At 49.6% G+C, this 21,014-nt stretch overlaps 1 protein-coding gene across 2 annotated transcripts in view; it reads left to right on the top strand.

Moving 5' to 3' along the window:
- The window catches only part of CCDC124 (coiled-coil domain containing 124), a 54,971-nt gene that overhangs the window by 7,692 nt on the left and 26,265 nt on the right, over positions 1 to 21,014 (top strand). The window contains exon 2 of one of the 2 annotated variants that reach the window (XM_038772811.1): positions 4,642 to 4,812. In XM_038772811.1, coding sequence (XP_038628739.1) covers positions 4,654 to 4,812 — 159 coding nt within the window. In that variant the 5' untranslated portion in view covers positions 4,642 to 4,653. Of the gene's footprint in view, positions 1 to 4,641; positions 4,813 to 21,014 lie in introns of those variants that run through there. The other variant, XM_038772812.1, reaches the window with a different exon arrangement.

Genomic DNA, 21,014 nt, shown 5'->3' with positions numbered 1-21,014 from the left:
GAGAGGAGGCTGATACAGTAAGATTGGAGAGGAGGCTGATACAGTCTATACTACACTCTGCTGCCCGGATCATCTTTGTGCAGAAATGCTCTGGGCATGTTACTCCCCTCCTCAAAAATCTCCAGTGGTTACCTGTCAACCTATGAATCAAGCAAAAACTCCTCACTCTCAGCTTCAAGGCTCTCCATCACCTCGCCCCCTCCTACCTCACCTCCCTTCTCTCCTTATACAGCCCAGCCCGCACCCTCCACTCCTCTACCACTAACCTCCTCACTGTACCTCGTTCTCACCTGTCTTGCTGTTGACCCCCAGCCCACATCCTTCCCCTGGCCTGGACTGCCCTCCCTCCACACATCCACCAAGCTAGCTCTCTTCCTCCCTTCAAAGCCCTACTGAGAGCTCACCTCCTCCAAGAGGCCTTCCCAGACTGAGCCCCCTTTTTCTTTTTCCTCTCCTCCTTCCCATCCCCCCACCCTACCTCCTTCCCCTCCCCACAGCACTTATATATATTTGTACAGATTTATTACTCTATTTTACTTGTACATATTTACTGTTCTATTTATTTTGTTAATGATGTGCATATAGCTTTAATTCTATTCTGACGATTTTGACACTTGTCTACATGTTTTGTTTTGTTGTCTGTCTCCCCGTTCTAGACTGTGAGCCCGTTGTTGGGTAGGGACCGTCTCTAGATGTTGCCAACTTGTACTTCCCAAGCGCTTAGTACAGTGCTCTGCACACAGTAAGCGCTCAATAAATACGATTGAATGAATGAATGTTGATAGGTCTGCTAGGTGTCGAGGAGAGTGAGTTGCACAGGTCTGGAAATCTACTGTATAAATATGGTAGAAAGCTGATTTTTCTGAGCAAAATGGGATCCCCAGAGGTCTGACTACCCAAGCGGGATGTGGTTCAGATAATCTGTTCTCTGCCGTGTGTTTGCTGCAAGAGGTCTTTGTAAAAGGAGACTTGGGCTGGAGGGTTTTTTTAGTTTTAATTTGCCAGAGTGGTAATGATTCTGACAGCTCCACTCACTTAGCTCCGCCTGGCATTTTAGATGGTTTTGGCCGGAGGTCTCTGGGGTGTGAATGCATGAAAGCTCTTCAGAATTGCCAGTGAGGATGGGGAGAAATGACACTTTTCTCAGCCTGATGCTCCTGTGTCTTCCAAAGTGGTTAGACTGTCTGCCAGGTGGTGGTTTGGAGGGGAAATTTGGCTTTGGAATCCCTTCCTCTTTCTCTTCAGAGTACTGACTCAGCCTGGAGCATCACAGTTAATGTTTTAGCCAACTGCTCTTGGGCTGCCATTAGTGGCTTCCCAGCCTGCCTTGGGAGACAGTACCTACACAGACCCTTGTGTTGGGGAAAAATTCAGCACTTGGCATTTCAAATGGGTCTTTTATTGTGTTTTAGGAAATGAATTTGGAGGCCAGCAAAAAGAAATTAGGAAGCCATCATTTCTGAAGGTGGCTGGAGATCTCTAGTTTGGCCCCTGTCAAAAAAAAAACCCCCAAAATCCTTTGGAAAAAGAGGTGTGTCCCTGCTGAACAACTAATGCCTTCCAGAGAGAGTTCCTGCCCACTCTCTCCTCAAGCCTTCTCCTTAGAACCAGTGCCCACCGTCCTGAATGCTTGGGAAAGTACTGCAGACACAAGAAATGCTCCCGATTTTAGCAGTAGAGGGATTGGAGTAAAATAACTGACTTTACAGCAGATTGTACATAGATTCTCCCGGACAGAGGAAGGGCCCAAGCAGCCCCCCAGCCAAGTGCTAGAGTGGGGTCACTGAGCTGATGTGAATTTAATTGGATTTGATCAGGGAACACCCATAATAATACTTGTGGTATTTGTTGAATGCTTACTATGTGTCAAACACTATACTAAAGTGATAGGGTAAATAGAAGAAAGATTATCAGGTTGGACTGGTCCCTCCCTGTCTTACATGGGACTCACAGTCTAAGTAGGCGGAAGGACAGGTATTAAATCCCCATTTTGCAGTTGAGGAAGCTGAGGTACAGTGAAGTTGGGTGACTTGCCCAAGATCCCACAGCAGGCAACTGATGGAGGCAGGATTAGAACCCAGGTCCTCTGACTCCCAGACGCGTACTTTTTCCACTAGGCCATCTACTGCACATCTCTCTGCTGTTCCCACCCAACTCCTCCCAGTGCTTGTTCCCCATTCCTTGACCTCACTGTGTAGTTGTCAGTTCTTGCCTTAATTTATCCCATGGTGAGCCCTTCCAAGTGCACATTCAGAAACTCTCTTTTCCCTCTCTCTACTGCCGACTGCCTCTTGAGGGAGGTCTCCTGGCTTGGCATGTAGGAAGCCCGGCTCTTTTCATTGACCTTTCCTCATCACCAGAGTGTTTGCTATGTCTGCTGCTGGTCATACTAGGCTTGTGAGGAGGGGGAGGACAGGGAGATTTTTATCTCCTCCTTCCAGGATCTCCCCCAGGAGGGAAGAGGCTCTCTCAACTTGTTGACAGGCAGACACAGAGCAGTTACGTAAAACAAGGTGCTCATGGTACCACGATGAGGCAATTCCCAGCGTCCTACTTCTAACCATCAGGGCACATCCCAAGGCACAAGGAGCCCTCTATGGGACTTGAACCAGGAGCGTTGTTTTGGAGTGACAAGCTTGTTTGGTAAGGGGTGGACAGCTGTGTGCTGTTCCCTAGACACCACTGGTCATGCCGCCCTGCTCTCCGCCCTTGGGGTGGGGCCTCATCTGACCACACCTCCTGGTGCCAACTCACTGGCAGGCTTTCAGTCTGCGGTGAGACATCGCCTGGTCCCATTGGTGGTGGGGGGGGGGGCGGTGTCTGGGTGCCTCCGGCTAGTAGTCAAGGGCTGAAAGTGGGGAGTCATGTTCCTTGTCTCCCTGCACCCCAGCTTTCCCCCCAGCCTGCCTGGCCCTCATTGTGATTTTTCCGTTGCGATATTTGTTAAGCCCTTACTGTAAGCCCAGAAGTGTACTAAGCTGCTGGGTTAGATGCAAGGTAATCAGGTTCCACATGGGGCTCACAGAATAAGAAGGAGGGAGAATGGGTATTGAGTCCCCATTTTGCAGATGAGGGAACTGAGGCACGGAGAAGTGAAGTGACTTGCCCAAGGTAACCTAGCAGGTAAATGGGATGGGTGGGATTACAACTCAGGTCCTCTGACTTCCAGGCCTGGGCTCTTTCCACTAGGCCACATTGCTTCCCCTGGAAAATGGACTGTGTCTGCTGTTTAGGCAGGTAGCCTTCCATGTACCAGAGTCAGGTGTAAAGAGGTATTGGGGGAAGTGGTAAGGCTCAGTGGATAGAGCCCAGGCCTGCCTGGGAGGCAGAGGAGTTGAGTTCTATTTACGGCTCTGCCACTTGTCTGCTTTGAGGCCTTGGGCCAGTCACTGAACTTCCCTGGGCCTCAGTTTCCTCATCTGTAAAATGGGGTTTCAATACGTATTCTCCCTCCCACCTAGACTATGAGCCCCAGGGAGGACACGGGCTGTGTCCAACCTGATTACATTGTACCTGCCCCAGCACTCAGTACAGTGCTTGGCACAGAGTAAATGCTTATTTGCTATTATTGTTAATATTTATGAAGGCATCGATTAAGTTCTCACTTGGTGCTTGTATTGCAAACCAGGCAAAAGGACTTTGCCAGGCTTCTCTTCCTCCCTGATCTCATGGCGAGTTGCAGTTCTCTGTTGCGTTTTCAGTACGTTGGCATCTCCTCGCTCAAAAGGAGGCTAACCTAGAAACATTTGCCGGGCGCCATCTGGGAATTCACCACTAAAAAAGCCATCAGGCTGGCGACAGCAATGTTCGACTGGCAGTGACAGCCGTGTGGCAGGAGACACCCCTTCTCCACACCCAAACGGCATCCCCTTCTGTCGGGCCTCTAGGCATCCCCAGGCACAAATGAGATTTGCGGTTTCTTAGGAAACTGAGAGCACTGTTTTTCCCAGTCTGGAAAGTCTGGGGGTGGTGGGGGGAGGTGGGGAAAGAGGGAGCCCCACCCTGATTAACAAAGGACAATCCTCAGGCAGGAGTGTCCTTGTCACCACTGGGAATTTGCTTCCACGTAGGTGGACCAGGAAAGGTAGTACCGCCCTCGGGAGCCATTTGGCAGATTTCCTGCTCACTATAGGGGGTGACAGGTGTCTCTGAGGCCCTGTGACCCACCCACAGGTTGCCGCATTTCACAGCCTCTCTAGGCTGGAACCCAGAGGCTTCTCCTGGCTTGGACTGGGTGGCGCTCATTGTGCCAAATGAAATCGATCCTCGGGAGAGAATGGAGCCAAGCTAATTAGATGAGTTGAGGTAACTGAATCAAGTGGAGCCTGGCTACCTTGGCCAGGACCATGGCCAAAGCTTGCACCAGTTGCGCGGGCTCCTGGGTTTGGGCTTTTTGGCTCTCATTTGCTTCCGATGACCAGTTGAGTCATCCACTGGTGTGACCTTGGGGTGGTTGGTTTGCCACTGAAGAGACCTACTTGAAGCCCTGAGGCTGCTGGTCTCCCGGAGCCTCCTCATTTTCCCAGTCAGAAATCCTTCCATGGGCAGCTTTGAGGGGGCATGGAGGTGGATTTTGCGGTTGGCTGACACCCTCCCTCCTCTCTGACACCCCCCCATTCCCCCGGCTTTCTCATCCTGCAGTTCACTTGAGGGATGCCCAAGAAGTTCCAGGGGGAGAACACCAAGTCGGCTGCTGCTCGCGTGAGGAAGGCCGAGGCCAAAGCAGCAGCTGATGCCAAGCGACAGAAGGAGCTGGAGGATGCCTACTGGAAGGACGAGGACAAACACGTCATGAGGAAGGAACAACGGAAGGTTTGTGGTGGCTGGCGGAAGTTGGGTGTAGGGGGGTGCCCAGAGGCAGTGGCTGGTAGGAGGAGCTTTCTGGTCTCACTTGTACAGTGCTCAAGTTGAGATGTTCTTTCACAACCAGACAGAAGCAACGTGGCCTAGTGGATAGAGCATGGGAGTCAGTAGGACCTGGGTTACAATCCCGGCTCTGCCACATGTCTGCTGTGTGAGTCACTTTACTTCTCTGTGCCTGGTACCTAATCTGTATAAATGGGGATAAGAATGTGAGCCCCATGTGGGACAGGGACTGTGTCCTACCTGGTTAACTTGTAGCTACCCCAATGCTTAGAACAGTGCTTGGCACATAGTATGCACTTAACAAGCACCATAATTATTATTAACCTCACGCTGGTCCAGGATTTCACTTGGAGAAGGGTCCGGGAGATCTCCAGCCCAATCAGAACACTGTGAGCCCTGTGTGGGACAGGGACCCTGTCTGCCTTGATTATCATCATCAATTGTATTTATTGAGTGCTTACTATGTGCAGAGCACTGTACTAAGCGCTTGGGAAGTACAAATTGGCAACATATAGAGACAGTCCCTACCCAACAGTGGGCTCACAGTCTAAAAGGGGGAGACAGAGAACAAAACCAAACATACTAACAAAATAAAATAGAATAGATATGTCGAAATAAATTAAATAAATAAATAGAGTAAAAAAATATGTACAAACATATATACATATATACAGGTGCTGTGGGGAAGGGAGGGAGGTAAGATGGGGGGATGGAGAGGGGGACGAGGGGGAGAGGAAGGAAGGGGCTCAGTCTGGGAAGGCCTCCTGGAGGAGGTGAGCTCTCAGCAGGGCCTTGAAGGGAGGAAGAGAGCTAGCTTGGCGGATGGGCAGAGGGAGGGCATTCCAGGCCCGGGGGATTGATTATCTTGTATCTACCTCAGGCTTAGTACAGTACACATAGTATTAGAGGAGCAGCATGGCTCAGTGGAAAGAGCATGGGCTTTGGAGTCAGAGGTCATGTGTTCAAATCCCAGTTCCGCCAATTGTCAGCTGTGTGACTTTGGGCAAGTCATTCCACTTCTGTGCCTCAGTTACCTCATCTGTAAAATGGGGATTAAGACTGTGAGCCCCCCGTGGGACAACCTGATCACCTTGTAACCTCCCCAGTGCTTAGAACAGTGCTTTGCACATAGTAAGCGCTCAATAAATGCCATCATTATTATTATTATAGTAAGTGCTTAATAAATACCATTATTATTACTATAAGGCAGTGAGGGAACAGAATATCCCAAGATCACTCCATCCTCCTTGTATCCCTCTGTGAGAAGGGTATTTCTCTCTCCAGTCAGAAAGTTTGGGATTTTCGTGATCCCAAGAGGCTCAAGTGAAAACAGCACAAAGCACAGCAAATAGCGTAGGCTGACAGCTCACTCTTTATGACCTCTGTGGCCACTGCCACACTCAGGGAAGTCCAATGGCAGCAGAACGGCTGGGTTCCCACCACAGACCTTCTGAGGCCAATGGTCTGAGAGGAATATTGAGCCCATTATTGGGTAGGGACCATCTCTGTATGTTGCCAACTTGTACTTCCCAAGGACTTAGAACAGTGCTTTGCACATAGTAAGCGATTAATAAATGCCATTAAAAAAAAATGGTCCTTTTGTGGTGTTAATGGGTAGCCGGAACCAGGCAGGAGAGCGAGATGAAGCTTAGGGAAAGTCCCAAAGATGGGCTTGAAGACAACCAGATGCAAACTGCAGTTTTAAAAGGCCAAGAGAGAGGATGGAAATCGGCATGCATACACACAAGCACTCCCCCACCCCCAACCACCACCAAATCAGGAGCTGGCAAGGAGGGCTATGTTGGGGATGAGGTTTGGTTCAGAAATTAGACATAGAGATTGGCCTATAAATTGGATTTTTTCCAAAGCTCCATCTGCTCAGCCCTGTTCCGTCCTGCCTGCTGGTCACCCATTGGTCTTGGTAGCCTTCTTAACCAGCGGCACGCTGTTAGTAGCATTTTCTTCGAGTGTAAAGATCTGCGGGTGTGTGAATACACGAGAAAGTGAATTATCCAAACCTATTTCGGCCTGATCTGGTTCAAAAGTTCAGATGATTGAACAAAATGGGGTTGTCTGCTTTTGGCAAGTGCTTATCTAATTTTATTCTCTTCTCTGAGACTGGGGTATTGTGGAGTTTTTTTGTTTCTTTGTTTTTGGTTTCTTCCATCTAATCCAAAGCCAGCCCTGCTAACTGGTTGGTTCAGATACCAGCGTACATCTTTGTGAGCACGTGTGAGAGACGGGTTGAGATCCTGAACCCAGAATTAAACCAGGTGCTCCACAGGGCATTGGATCAATTCAGAGACAAGTTGTCCATAAAAGGTCACCATAGGGAACCAGAGGGATGTCAGAGAGCCCATCCCTAGCTGTGAGGGTGGGGTGTCCAGGAGGGCAATCAGCACTATCGTTGAGCCTTTTGGCGCTGCTGCTGGAAACAGAGCCTTGGGCTGGGAGAAACGTGAGTCCCCCTCTAGACTGTAAGCCCTTTGTAGGCAGGGAATGTGTCTGTTGTGTTGTACTCTCCCAAGCGCTTTGTACAGTGTTCTGCACACAGTAAGTACCCAGTAAGTACCATTGATTGACCCAGTTATGGTGCTGGGCACAGTTGTGTTGCCACCTCCTCCCAGGATTAGGCATCCGATCTATCATTGGTGTTTGTTGAGCGCTTACTGGTTGCAGGGCATTGTACTAGCACTTGGGAGAGTAAAACACAATAGAACAGGTAAATGTGATCCCCTCCTACAAGGAGTTTACAGACTAGAGGGAGAGACAGGCACAAAATAAATTACAGATGACTATATACCCAAGTGCCGTGGAGATGAGGAAGGGTGAAAATCAAAGTGCTTAAAGAGTGCATGGGCTATGCAGAAGGGAGGGCAAACAGGGAAAGTGAAGGCTTAGTCAGGGAAGGCCTCTTGGAGGAGATGTGATTTTTAGTAGGGCTTTGAAGATGGGGAGAATGGTGGTCTGTCATTATGAAGGTAGAAGGAGTGCCAGGCCAGAGAGAGGACGTGGGCGAGGGGTCAGCAGCGAGAGAGATGAGATCAAGGTACAGTGAGTAGGTTGGTGTTAGAGGAGCGAAGTGTGTGGGTTGGGTTGTAGTATGAGATCAGCGAGGTGAGCTAGGAGCAGACACCTGATTGAATGCTTTGAAGCCGATGGTGAGGAGTTTGATGCAGAGGTGGGTGGGCAACTATTGGAGGTTTTTGAGGAGTGAGGAGATGTGAACTGAATGTTGTTCATTGTGTTTCGTTTGTTTTAGAAAAATGATCTACACAGCATAGGGAAGTATGGACTGGAGAGGGGAGAGACAGGAGGCTAATGCACTAGTTAAGGCAGGCTATGATAAGTAGTTCAGCAGAATAGCAGTTTGGATGGAGAGGAAAGGGCCAATTCTAAAGTTGTTGTAAAGGTAGAACTGACAGGATTTGGTGACAGACTAAATATGAGGATTGAATGAGAGAGGTGAATCAAGGATAATGCCAAGGTTATGAGCTTGTGAGACAGGGAGGATGGTGGTGGTGGTGGCTGCAGTGATGGGAAAGTTGTGGGGAGAAGGTTGGGTTGGGAAGATGAATTCTGTTTTGGATATATTGTGTCAGAGGGACAGCCACAAAGAGAAGTTTGGGAATCATCTGTGTAGAGATGGTAGTTGAAGCCATGGGAATGAATGAGTTCTCCAAGGGAGTGGGTATAAATGGAAAATAGAAGGGGACCCAAAACTGAGCCTAGAGAGACCCCCTCAGAGGGTGGGAGGCAAAGGAGGGGAACCAGGAGAGAAGTGTCAGTGAAGCCAAAATGAGATGGTATTTCCAGGAGAAGGGGGTACACCCCAGTGTCTGAGGCAGCTGAGGGATCGAGGAAGATAAGGACAGAATAGAGGCCTTTGGATATGGTAAGAAGGAAGTCAGCGGTGACCTTGGAGAGAGCAGATGGAGTGGAAGGGGTGAAAGCCAGATTGCTAAAGATTGAAGCGAGGAAGTGGAGGCAGTGGGTATAAACCACTTGATCTTGGGGGGATGGGAAGGGAAGTGGTGGGGGGGGGATCAATAACTGGAGGGTGCTGTGGGATCAAGGAAGGGTTTTTGTAGGGTAAGGGGATATATATGGGCATGTTTGAAAACCATATGGAAAGAACCATTGGAGAGTGAATAGTTGAAGATTGCGGTTAGGGAGGGAAAGGGGGAGGGGACGTGTTTTAATAAGGTGTAAAGAGGTGGGGTTGAAGACGCAGTTGAAGAAGGTAGACTTTGAGAGGAGGTGAGACATCTCGAGAAATTTCTGGGAAGGATGGGAGAGTTGAAGTGGGGCTGGAGGAGGAAGGGATTGGAGAGGAGCAGGGGAGATTTTAGGGAGCTCATGCCTGAGGGATTCAATTTTTTTGATGAAATACATGGCATGATCATTAAGCGAAGATATGGGGGAGGCAGGGGAATGGGGATTGAGAAGGGAATTAAATATCTGAAACAGCTGCTGGGTTCAATGGACATAGGGGTCTATAAGGATGGGGACATATTGTTGCAGTAGGGATTCCCTTGGAAGATTAGGTAATGAGTCAGATGCTGTTTAGGAGCATGTGTGAGAAGCATCATGCCATGGATAGAGCACAGGGCTGGGAGTCAGAAGGTCATGGTCTCTAATCCTGGCTTTGCCACATGTCTGCTGTGTAACCTTGGACAAGTCACTTCACCGATCTGTGCCTCAGTTACTTCATCTGTAAAATGGGGATTGAGACTGTGAGCCCCACGTGGGACAGGGACTGTGTCCAACTCAATTTGCGTGTATCCACCCCAGCGCCTAGTACAGTGCTTAACACGTAGTAAGCACTTAACAAATACCACAACTATTGCTAAGTGCTTGGAAAAGTATAACACAAAGGAGTTCGTTGGTGCGGTCCCTGCCCACGAGGATCTTACAGTCTAGAGGGGGAGACAGACATTAAAATAACATACAGGTGGGGGAATAGCAGAGTATGAGGATCGGGACTTTAGTACGGTGGGGCTAAGTTTGGAGTGACTCAAGTGCATGAGGGGTGAAGATCCAAGTGTCTAGATAACACAGAAGGGAGAGAATTGAGGGCTTAGCCAGGGAAGGCCTCTTGGAGATGTGATTTTTAGGATTTGTTAAGCAGTTACTGTGTGCCAAGCACTGTTCTAAGCATTGGACTAGATTCAAGTTAACCACATTGGACATAGCCCCTGTCCCACATAGAGCTCACAGTCTAGGTGAAGTTGGGGAGAGTGGTGGTCTGTCTAGATCAGTGTTCTCAAAATGGGGATGATTGATCTAGAGATAGGGGGAGGACAGGAAAGGGCTTCCTGGACCAGAAAGCAAATCAAAACTCATCACAGTTGGGGGTGACCTGGAGTGGGGACTGAAAAGACACAGTTTGGAAGGGGATAGAGGAGGATCCGGCTGCTCTTTGAAGGAGAGCTGTAACGGAATGCTCGAAATCAGGGCGGAAGAGGAAGCTTAGCTATGAACATTGACTTTCCCATCACTGTAGACGGCACCACCACCCTTCCTGTCCCACAAACCCATAACCTTGGTGTAATCCCTGACTCTTCTTTCTCATTCAACCCACCTATTCAATCCATCATTCAGTCGTGTCGGCCCCACCTTCAGAACCTCGTTAAATCCACCCTTTCCTCTCCATCCAAACTGCTACCATGTTAATACAATCACTCATCCTATCCTGCTTTGATTACTGCAACAGCCTTCTTGCTGACCTCCCAGCCTCCTGTCTCTCCCCACTCCAGTCCATACTTCACCCCACTGCCCGGATCATTTTTCTACAAAACGGCAGAACATGCTTTCCCCACTCCTCAAGGAACTCCAGTGGTTGCCCATCCACCTCCGCATCAAACAAAAACTCCCCTTCATTGGCTTTAAAGCACCCCATTACCTTTCCCCCTCCTACCTCACCTCACTACTCTCCAACCCAGCCCACACACTTCGCTCCTCTAATGCTGACCTTCTCACTGTGTCTCAGTCCTGTGTATCTCACCACCGACCCCTTGCCCACATCCTCCCTCTGGCCTGGAACGCCCCCCCTCCTCAAGTCCGACAGACAATTGCTCTCCCCCCCATCAAAGCTTTATTGAAGGCACATCTCCTCCAAGAGGCCTTCCCTGACTAATCCTCCCTTTTCTCTTCTCCCACTCCCTTCTGCATCACCCTGACTTGCTCCCTTTGTTCATCCCCCCTCACAGCCCCACAACACTTACGCACGTCTGTACTAATTAATGTCTGTCTCCCCGTCTAGACTGTGGGCAGGAAATATGTCTGTTTATTGTATCATACTCTCCCAAGCGCTTAGTACAGTGCTCTGCCCACAGTAAGCACTCAATAAATACAATCGAACAAACATTGGCTCCAACTCAGAAGAGGTAAACGAACCAAGCACAGATTGGGTCCTCAGCCTATTCCCCCCTTGCCAGCCTGGCTCTTGGGGGCCTCCTGCAGATTCAATGGCAAAGGGAGACATGTCCCCCAACCCCTCACCCCTAGCTCAATGGAGCCGGAAGTGTGAGCAGCCTTTTCGTAAACATCATTTGGCCATAGAATGCGACACAGTTTGGCGTTTGGCTTAGTGTGGCAGTTTGATTGCTCTCATTTTCCACAGAGGTAAACTGGCTTCGGAGGGAACAGTTACTAGCTCCAAACGAGGAGGTGGTGGTGGCAGTGGTTATCATCATTATCATTAGCACCGGTAAGAGCTGCACTTTGTCTATCACGCTTTCATTTTCCAAAGTGCTTTTGCAGCAGCAGTCATCTATCTCGCTTGCCCTTGCAACAGCCCTGGGAGTCAGGGAGCAGTAGGGATTGCGTCAAGGTAAGAGCTGGCGTTCTTGGGTCAGACCCCATGGTCCAGCCAGCCCACTCTAGGTTCTGCCTCCATGGCAACAGGATGCTTTACTGGACATCCGTCCTCATGGTTACAGACCTGCCATCTAAAATTCCCTAACTCTCCCCCTGGTAACCCATTATGGAGCTTGATCCGAGTGGCTCGGCTTCTTGTGGCAAAGAATTCCCATGTGGGGTGGGAGGGAGATTTCTGTAACTGAACCTCCCCCCTTCAAACTTTTGTATGTGACTGACGATTTTGTGTTTGCCTTGTTTTCTCCCCCATCCCCCATGGTTTTGTCCACTTCAGTCTGTTCCCTCTGCCTGCATCTTTCCAAACCAGAGTCCTGGTGGTCTCATCTTAGAGTAAGTGCTTAATAAGTACCGTAGTTGTTGTTATTATTATTATTATTCTCACAGAAGCTTACCATCTGGGTTGCCCTTCTTTCTGCCTTCTCCGGTTCTAAACTTTTCAGATGAAGAAATGGAGGCCCAGAGAGGTTAAGTAGCCAGCCCAAGGGCCCACAGCAGAATCCCGGCTCCACCAGTTGTCAGCTGTGTGACTTTGGGCAAGTCATTTCACTTCTGGGCCTCAGTTATCTCAACTGTAAAATGGGGATTAAGACTGTGAGCCCCCCGTGGGACAACCTGATCACCTTGTAACCTCCCCAGTGCTTAGAACAGTGTTTTGCACATAGTAAGCGCTTAATAAATGCTATTATTATTATTATTATTATTATTATTATTATTATTTTACCAGGAGCCAGGCTGGGCTGAGAACTTGGGTTGCCTGACTACCAGCTGATTGTTCCAGTAGCCCACACTACCTGCCTCTGGCTGCTGCTTCTCATACTTTGATTGAGAAGCTGAGGGCCATGCTATCTCCCTCATTTGAGGAGAGGCAGGGTTAGACAAAAGGAATAACATTGATTTAGATGACTTTGGGCTCTTTTTTTCTCCCTCAGTCAGTGATATTTATAGAGGGCGGACTGGATGACAAGCACTGTACTGAGCGCTTGGAGGAGTCTAATAAAGTAAGTAGACCCGATCCTTGCCCACAAGGATTTTACAGGGAAAAGGAGGAGATAGGCATTAAAATAAATTACAGATAGATGCGTACTTAAGTGCTGTGGGCTTAGGGTGAAAATCAAAGTGCTTAAAGGGTATACATAGCCAAGTGCGAAGTTGATGCAGAAGGGAGGGCTTAGAGAAGGCCTCTTGAAACAGATCAGTTGATGGGGATGTGATTTAGGGGGGCTTTGAAGTTGGGGAGAGTGGTGGGCTGTCGGATATGAAGCGGGGAGGGAGCACATGGCCAAGGGGTTGGTGGCGAGAGAGGTGAGATTGAGATTCAGTGAGCAGATTGGAGTTAGAGGAGTGAAGTGGGTGAGCTGGGTGGCAGTAGGAGATTGACACCCTACCCTCCTTTCTCTGGTTGTTGACTCAGTTGAGGCTTCTTGTTTAGAGCAGGGAATAGGTCTGATTTGTTTGGACTTCTCCCCTTACCAGAGTGAGCCTGTAATCCGTACAGATCTGAACCTCTTGGTATTTCTATCTAAGGAGCACTCAGGATGTTTGAATCTCTTATTCACATTTTCCCAGAAATCTTTGTCAGAGATTCCCCTTTCATTAGCTGTCCATCTCCCTGGACACTCCCACAGTTTCCCAGGCTCCCCTCTCCTGGAGATGGCCCATCTCCAGGGCAGCCAAGGACAGAAGTAACTGGAAGGGTGCCAAGGGAAACTGGGTGACTTGTGGGCAGGGAACATGCCTACCAACTCTGCTCTACTGGCCTAATGGATAGAGCATGGGGCTGGGAGTCAGAAGGGCATGGGGTCTAATTCGGGCTCCACCACTTGTTTGCTGTGTGACCTTGGGGAAGTTACTGCACTTCTCTGGACCTCAGTTACCTCATCTGTAAAATGGAAATTAAGACTCTTAGCCTCAAATGGGGTGGAGACTCTGTCCAACCCCATTTGCTCATATCCACCCCAATGCTTAGTACAGTGCCTGGCACATAGTAAGTGCTTAACAAATACCACAATTAGTGAAAGGCACCTTGGGAAGGCAGATGAGCGACTCAGAGGGTGCGTGACTCCTTGCCACTTGGGAAAAAGCAGCGTGCTCAGTGGAAAGAGCATGGGCTTTGGAGTCAGAGGTCGGGGGTTCAAATTCCGGCTCCACCACTTGTCAGCTGTGTGACTTTGGGCAAGTCACTTCACTTCTCTGGGCCTCAGTTCCCTCATCTGTAAAATAGGGATTAAGACTGTGAGCCCCCCGTGGGACAACCTGATCACCTTGTAACCTCCCCAGCGCTTAGAACAGTGCTTTGCACATAGTAAGTGCTTAATAAATGCCATCATTATTATTATCATTATTATTATTAAAAAGCACTAAGCCTTTCCAGGGGTGAGTTTTTTTAAAGGAGCTCCTTTCTCTGGAAAACTCATTAATCTGGAATGGGCTTGTCTCAGCCCATTCCGAATCAATGGGATTTACTTGAACATAATTAAAAATTCAGGATTTGGTTTTTCTAAGTTACATCTAATAGGTGTCCGAGCTCTGACCTGTGAACTTGACGTCCTCTGAACAGAATTTCCTGGTTCCTGTTCCCCATTTCTGGAAGGGCTACTGTGGTCTCTTTCTAGTAAGCAACTAGGCCCTTTTCCTCCTTAATTTCTACCAGCCTGGTGAGATGTCAGCTCAACAGGTGCTGCCTGGGAAATTATTCTTGCTGTGGTTTGTCAAACAGGGCCCCGTGGAGTGAAATCTGGGGAGGGAGAGGGTGATGTCAAATTCCTCTGTAGCTCTCCACGTCCTCCTTCACCAAATGGCTTAGAGGCGTTGCTGCTGCTTGAGGTGAACCCCATTTTAAGCCTTCTTTCTAGGGCAGGATAGCGTACAGACAGGGTGAGATCTTATTGGCTCCTCCAGATTTCTTATCGATCTCTAACTAGTTAGTGCACTGGGATTCTCAGGATGCGGAAGCTGGATCACTTCTAATAGAGAAGCAGCATGGCTCAGTGGAAAGAGCACGGGCTTTGGAGTCAGTGGTCATGGGTTCAAATGCCGGCTCCGCCATTTGTCAGCTGTGTGACTTTGGTCAAGTCACTTAACTTCTCTGGGTCTGTTACCTCATCTGTAAAATGAGGATTGACTGTGAGCCCCCCGTGGGACAACCTGATCACCTTGTAACCTCCCCAGTGCTTAGAACAGTGCTTTTCACATAGTAAGCGCTTAATAAATGCCATCATTATTATTATCATTAATACCAATTTTCCCCAGAGCAACTTCAAGAATGAAGATGGTAAACCCATGAGTAAGGTCATCCCTGCTGCAGGTTCATTGTTTTTCCCTGTCCCAGAGTTCTAGCAGCACCAGGAGGCTTGGCGGACTTGAGTGCTTGTTGCCCTCCTTGAAGAAGAAAAAGGATAATGATTGTGGTATTTAAGCACTTACAGTGTGCCAGACACTGTACTAAGCAATTGCCCTCAAGCTTCCCGGGCCTGGTACCATTCCCAGACACTGGTGTCCATCCGTCACTATACACAGGGCCACAGAGAGCTGTTAAAGGGTAGGTGGGGGAGTATTGGGCAAGTTTACAGCCCCCCACCCTTCAGCTAGGAAGTTCCTAAAGGTGTGGTGTAGGGGAAAGAGCCCAGGCTTGGGAGTCAGAGGCCATGGGTTCTGATCTTGGCTTGCCTCTGCCTGCTGTGTGACCTTGAGCAAGTTATTTCACTTCTTTGAGCCTCAGTTTTTTCATTTGCAAAATGGCGATTTGATACTTGTCCTCCCTACTTAGACTGAGCCCCAGTTTTTTTGCGGCGGGGGAGGGGGGGGCAGTTGTTGGGTTTTTTGGTTTTGTTGGGTTTTTTTCATGGAATTTGTGAAGTGCTTACTATGTGCCAGGATATCTGTTCTAAGTGTTGGGGTAGATACAAGGTAATCAGGTTGGACACAGTCCCTGTACCACATGGGGCTCTCAGTCTTAATCCCCATTTTACAGGTGAGGGTACTGAGGCACAGAGAAGTGAAGTGACTTGCCCAAGATCACACAGCAGACAAATGGGGGAGCCAGGACTAGAACCCAGGTCCTTCTGACTCCCAGGCCCATGCTGTATACACTAGGCAATGCTGCCCCATGTGGGACAGTGACCGTGTCCAACCTAATTATCTTTTATCTACCCCAGAGCTTAGTGTACAGTGCTTGGCTCAAGGTTAGCACTTAACAAATATCTGTTATCATTATTATTATTATTATTCCTTCAAATGTCTCTGCCTTCAGCCCCTCAGACCACAAGGTCTGGTCCAAATCAATCGATCAAAAGTATTTATTGAGCACTTACTGTGTGCAGAGCGCTGTATTCATTCAATCATATTTAAGTGAGTGCTTACTGTGTGCAGAGCACTGTACTAAGCACTTGAGAGCAGACACCTACTCCGCCCACGAGTTTACAGTTTAGAGGGGAAGACAGACACTAATATAAATGAATAAATATGAATAATGAATAATATAAATGAATCATCTACGCTGATGACACCCAGATCTACATCTCTGCCCCTGCTCTCTCCCCCTCCCTCCAGGCTCGCATCTCCTCCTGCCTTCAGGACATCTCCATCTGGATGTCCGCCCGCCACCTAAAGCTCAACATGTCGAAGACTGAGCTCCTTGTCTTCCCTCCCAAACCTTGTCCTCTCCCTGACTTTCCCATCTCTGTTGACGGCACTACCATCCTTCCCGTCTCACAAGCCCGCAACCTTGGTGTCATCCTCGACTCCGCTCTCTCATTCACCCCTCACATCCAAGCCGTCACCAAAACCTGCCGGTCTCAGCTCCGCAACATTGCCAAGATCCGCCCTTTCCTCTCCATCCAAACCGCTACCCTACTCATTCAAGCTCTCATCCTATCCCGTCTGGACTACTGCACTAGCCTTCTCTCTGATCTCCCATCCTCGTGTCTCTCTCCGCTTCAATCCATACTTCATGCTGCTGCCCGGATTATCTTTGTCCAGGAACGCTCTGGACATATTACTCCCCTCCTCAAAAACCTCCAATGGCTACCGATCAATCTGCGCATCAGGCAGAAACTCCTCACCCTGGGCTTCAAGGTTCTCCATCACCTCGCCCCCTCCTACCTCACCTCCCTTCTCTCCTTCTACTGCCCAGCCCGCACCCTCCGCTCCTCCACCACTAATCTCCTCACTGTACCTCGCTCTCGCCTGTCCCGCCATCGACCCCCGGCCCATGTCATCCCCCGGGCCTGGAATGCCCTCCCTCTGCCCATCCGCCAAGCTAGCTCTCTTCCTCCCTTCAAGGCCCTGCTGAGAGCTCACCTCCTCCAGGAGGCCTTCCCAGACTGAGCCCCTTCTTTCCTCTCCCCCTCGTCCCCCTCTCCATCCCCCCGTCTTACCTCCTTCCCTTCCCCACAGCACCTGTATATATGTATATATGGTTGTACATATTTATTACTCTATTTATTTATTTATTTATTTATTTATTTATTTATTTATTTATTTTACTTGTACATTTCTATCCTACTTATTTTATTTTGTTGGTATGTTTGGTTCTGTTCTCTGTCTCCCCCTTTTAGACTGTGAGCCCACTGTTGGGTAGGGACTGTCTCTATGTGATGCCAATTTGTACTTCCCAAGCGCTTAGTACAGTGCTCTGCACATAGTAAGCGCTCAATAAATACGATTGATTGATTGATTGATTGATAAATTGCAGATATGTACATGAGCGCTGTAGGGCTGGGATGGGGGGATGAATAAAAGGAGCAAGTCAGGGGGACGCAGAAGGGAGTGGGAGAAGAGAAAAGGAGGGCTTAGGGAAGGCCTCTTGGAGGAGATTTGCCTTCAGTAAGGCTCTGAAGAGGGGGAGAGTAATGGTCTGTTGGGATTGAGGAGGGAGGGTGTACCAGGCCAGAGGCAGGATGTGGGTGAGGTTTAGGCGGCGAGATAGATGAGGTGGAGAATCAATGAGAAGGTTAGCACTAGATGAGCGAAGTGTGTGGGTTGTAATAGGAGAGTAGCAAGGTGAGTTAGGAGGGGGCAAGGTGATAGAGTGCTTTGAAGCCAGTGGTACGGCATTTTTGTTTGCGGAGATGGAAGAGTACAGTACAGCAGAGTTGGTAGGCATAATAATAATAATAATGTTGGTATTAAGTGCTTACTATGTGCAAAGCACTGTTCTAAGCGCTGGGGTAGATACAAGGTAATCAGGTTGTCCCACGTGGGGCTCACAGTCTTCATCCCCATTTTACAGAAGAGGGAACTGAGGCCCAGAGAAGTGAAGTGACTTGCCCAAAGTCACACAGCTGACAAGTGGCGGAGCCGGGATTTGAACCCACGACCTCTGACTCCAAAGCCCGGGCTCTTTCCACTGAGCCATGCTGCTTCTCTAAGGAATGTAGGCATGTTCCCTGCCCACAAGTCACCGAGTTTCCCTTGGCACCCTTCCGGTTACTTCTGTCCTTGGTTGCTTGTGGAGGGATCCCAGTCCTTATTCAATCAGGTGATCTTATTCATGAACCTCTTTGGCCTGGCTGATACTCCATGTGTATATAGTTGTCCTTTTGCTCAAAGGTGATGCCACTGGTGGTCTTCTAAGCTAGAACGGAGCTTCTCATCTTTCCTCCTAAACCCTCTCTTCCCTCGCCCCCCCCAAACCAACTTTCCCTGCTGTGTCACTAGTCCCACCCTCCTTGTCTAGTAGCCCAACCACCTTGGTGTAATTCTCAATGCTTCACTGTCTTTCAGCTCCCACATCCTGTCAGTTCTTCCTCCACGACCCTTTCCACATCCACCTCTTCCTCTCTACCCTGGTCCACAGCTCTTGTCAGCTTGTAGCTAGGCTATCCTATCTCTCTCCTCTCTGGTTTCTTGCCTCCGGTCTGTATTTGTTAAGCACTTTGTGCCGGCACTGTGCTAAGTTTTGGGATAGATAGAAGCTAATCAGATTGGACACAGTCCATGGCCCACATGGAGCTCCCAGTCTTAAGCCCCATTTTACAGATGAGGTAACTGAGGCACAGAGAAACTGTGACTTGCCCAAAGTCACACAGCAGACAAGTGGTGAATCCGGGACTAGAACCCAGGTCTCCCAGGCCCATGGTCTATCCACTAGGGCACATGCTGGGGTGCTGGGGGTGAGAACCTAGCCAACACCCATCTTTCTTCCCTGAGCCACCCTGACAAGGGGCAGGAGCCTTCTAGTGGCAGCCACTGGGTAGGTCCCAGCCAAGATGCCCTGTTTGTGAGTAGCACCCCAAGCCCTCCCTCCTAAAGTCTTCTAGTTGGGGAATCCTGTTGACCTCCCAAAGAGAAACGATCTGCAGTGGTGGCTTTGACCAGGAGATGGCAGAAGAGTGCCAGTCCCCACCCGACTCAGTTTCCCCGGGCTCTGGCACCAGGGTGAGGCGAGGTCGGGGGGCCGGAGGAGGGGTTGGGGGTTTGGGACGGGGGAGCCGTGGGCCTCAGGTTGCCGAGACCAAAGCTTTTTGTCCTTCCATTCAGGAGAGGTGTCTTGGGATTTCCCCCTCCCTTTCTTCGAATTGAATTTGGGATGTGTAAGTGCACGTCTGAAAGGCAAGCAGCCTTCTCTATCGGGTGACATTGACGCGGCCGCCGCTGCCGCCGCTGCCACCGCTGTTCACCAACTGGTCCGTCTGTGGCTTCTTCAAGCCTCTCCTTGAGGGGAGTCATTTTAGGGTTCAGTGGAGCTTAGCACAGAGCAAGCTGGTGGTCTCACTTATGCATTCTGAGACCATCCCCACACATAATGGGATGTTAATATTTGGAGATTGGGAAGTTAATGCCTGGAGGCAGCATCAAGGAAAGTTAATGGACTGATTCCTGTCACCTGGAGGCTGCTGCTGCTGTTGTTCACTTGGTGTTCGTTCTTTCCTTCCTGTGTGCTTTTTTTTTAAACCCTGAATTGAATATCTTATCTCTCTGATGGAGAGCCATGTACACCAGAGACAGGGAATCACGAGGTAGCAATCATTTCCATGCACAGATCCTTCTCTCCTCCCTCCACCACCCCCCTTCCCCCCGGTCCTCGGCGACCGGCTGTGTCTGTCCTCCATCTGCGGTCTTGTCCAAATGAGACCTTCGCCTTCAGACTGGCGGGTCCCGGGCCTGTGCCCGCTGGCGGGTGGTTGGGGGGGGTGGGGGGGAGGGGTTCAGCTCCAACCGCCCCCCCCCCACCCCGCCCAAGCCCAGGCAGACCTCGCTCTTGACGTCTGGTCCGGAGCATCCTGTTTGTCTGGTAGCTATGTGGCCCCTGCATCCCTTCTCCCCGCCAGTGCCTCCCATTTCCCTCCACAAGGACGGCTCAGCGGGCCTGATTTATTTAGTAATGAAGGTAGGCGGGTGAGGCTGTCCAAACTTGTCTCACTGATGATGGAAATTACATTTGAGCACGAGTCGGGAAGGTGAGAGGGGAAAGCTTGTGTCGCATTTCCATTTGCCTGTGACCCCCACGCCCCTTCCACCCCCCAAAACCAGGTCCCTTGCTCCAATCCCAAGCCAAATGGACATGATTTTCCTAAAGCCAAGGCAAGGATCTAGGCTGGAGTGTGGCCTGCTGCCCCTCAGCGTGACCTGCAGCCCCACAGAAGATGGGAGCAAGGTCACCTGGGCCAGAAGCTAAATAAAGGCAATCTATTAACTTCTTTATGCCTGCATGAGGGGCGGGGGAAGGGGAAGGAGGAAGCAGAGGGCGGGCAGACAAAGGATGAATCAAGCCCCAAGAGTTAGCTAGTGTCTGTCTTGGGTGGCAGGTTTCTAATTTGAAACGATAAATCTCAAATTTCCCCTCCACCATATGGGTTCTCAAGTTCCTGGGTTATTAAACTTTTTAACGCTGCTCCTTCTCTTTCTTTCTCATCCATAAGCAACCTCGTCCCCTCCAACACCCTTGAGGGCATGAGGCCGCCCAAAAATGGCTTTGCTGGTGACCTACGTGAGGCCATAAATCAAGCCTGCGGCCTTTGGGTGGCACCCTCATGTCCTGGGCAGCCCTTGACGTCAGCTCTCTTCTGAGCTTCTTGAAGCATAGACCTGCCACCAGTCTGTCATTTATTTTTTCCCTCTTGTCTTGTGAGTGCCTGAACTTCTAAGCCCCTCTCTCTTCCCCTTGCCAGCTGCAAAAATATGGATTGATTCCCCATTGGTGGACCAAGTCCTGGTCACTCTTCAGACCATTATGGATAGTAGTAATAATGATGATTCAATCGTATCTATTGAGCGCTTACTGTGTGCAGAGCACTGTACTAAGCGCTTGGGAAGTGCAAGTTGGC

The sequence above is a fragment of the Tachyglossus aculeatus genome, chromosome X1 (genome assembly GCF_015852505.1).
Source record: "Tachyglossus aculeatus isolate mTacAcu1 chromosome X1, mTacAcu1.pri, whole genome shotgun sequence".
NCBI classification, from domain to species: Eukaryota; Metazoa; Chordata; class Mammalia; order Monotremata; family Tachyglossidae; genus Tachyglossus; species Tachyglossus aculeatus.
This window is presented reverse-complemented; position numbering and strand designations above follow the sequence as displayed.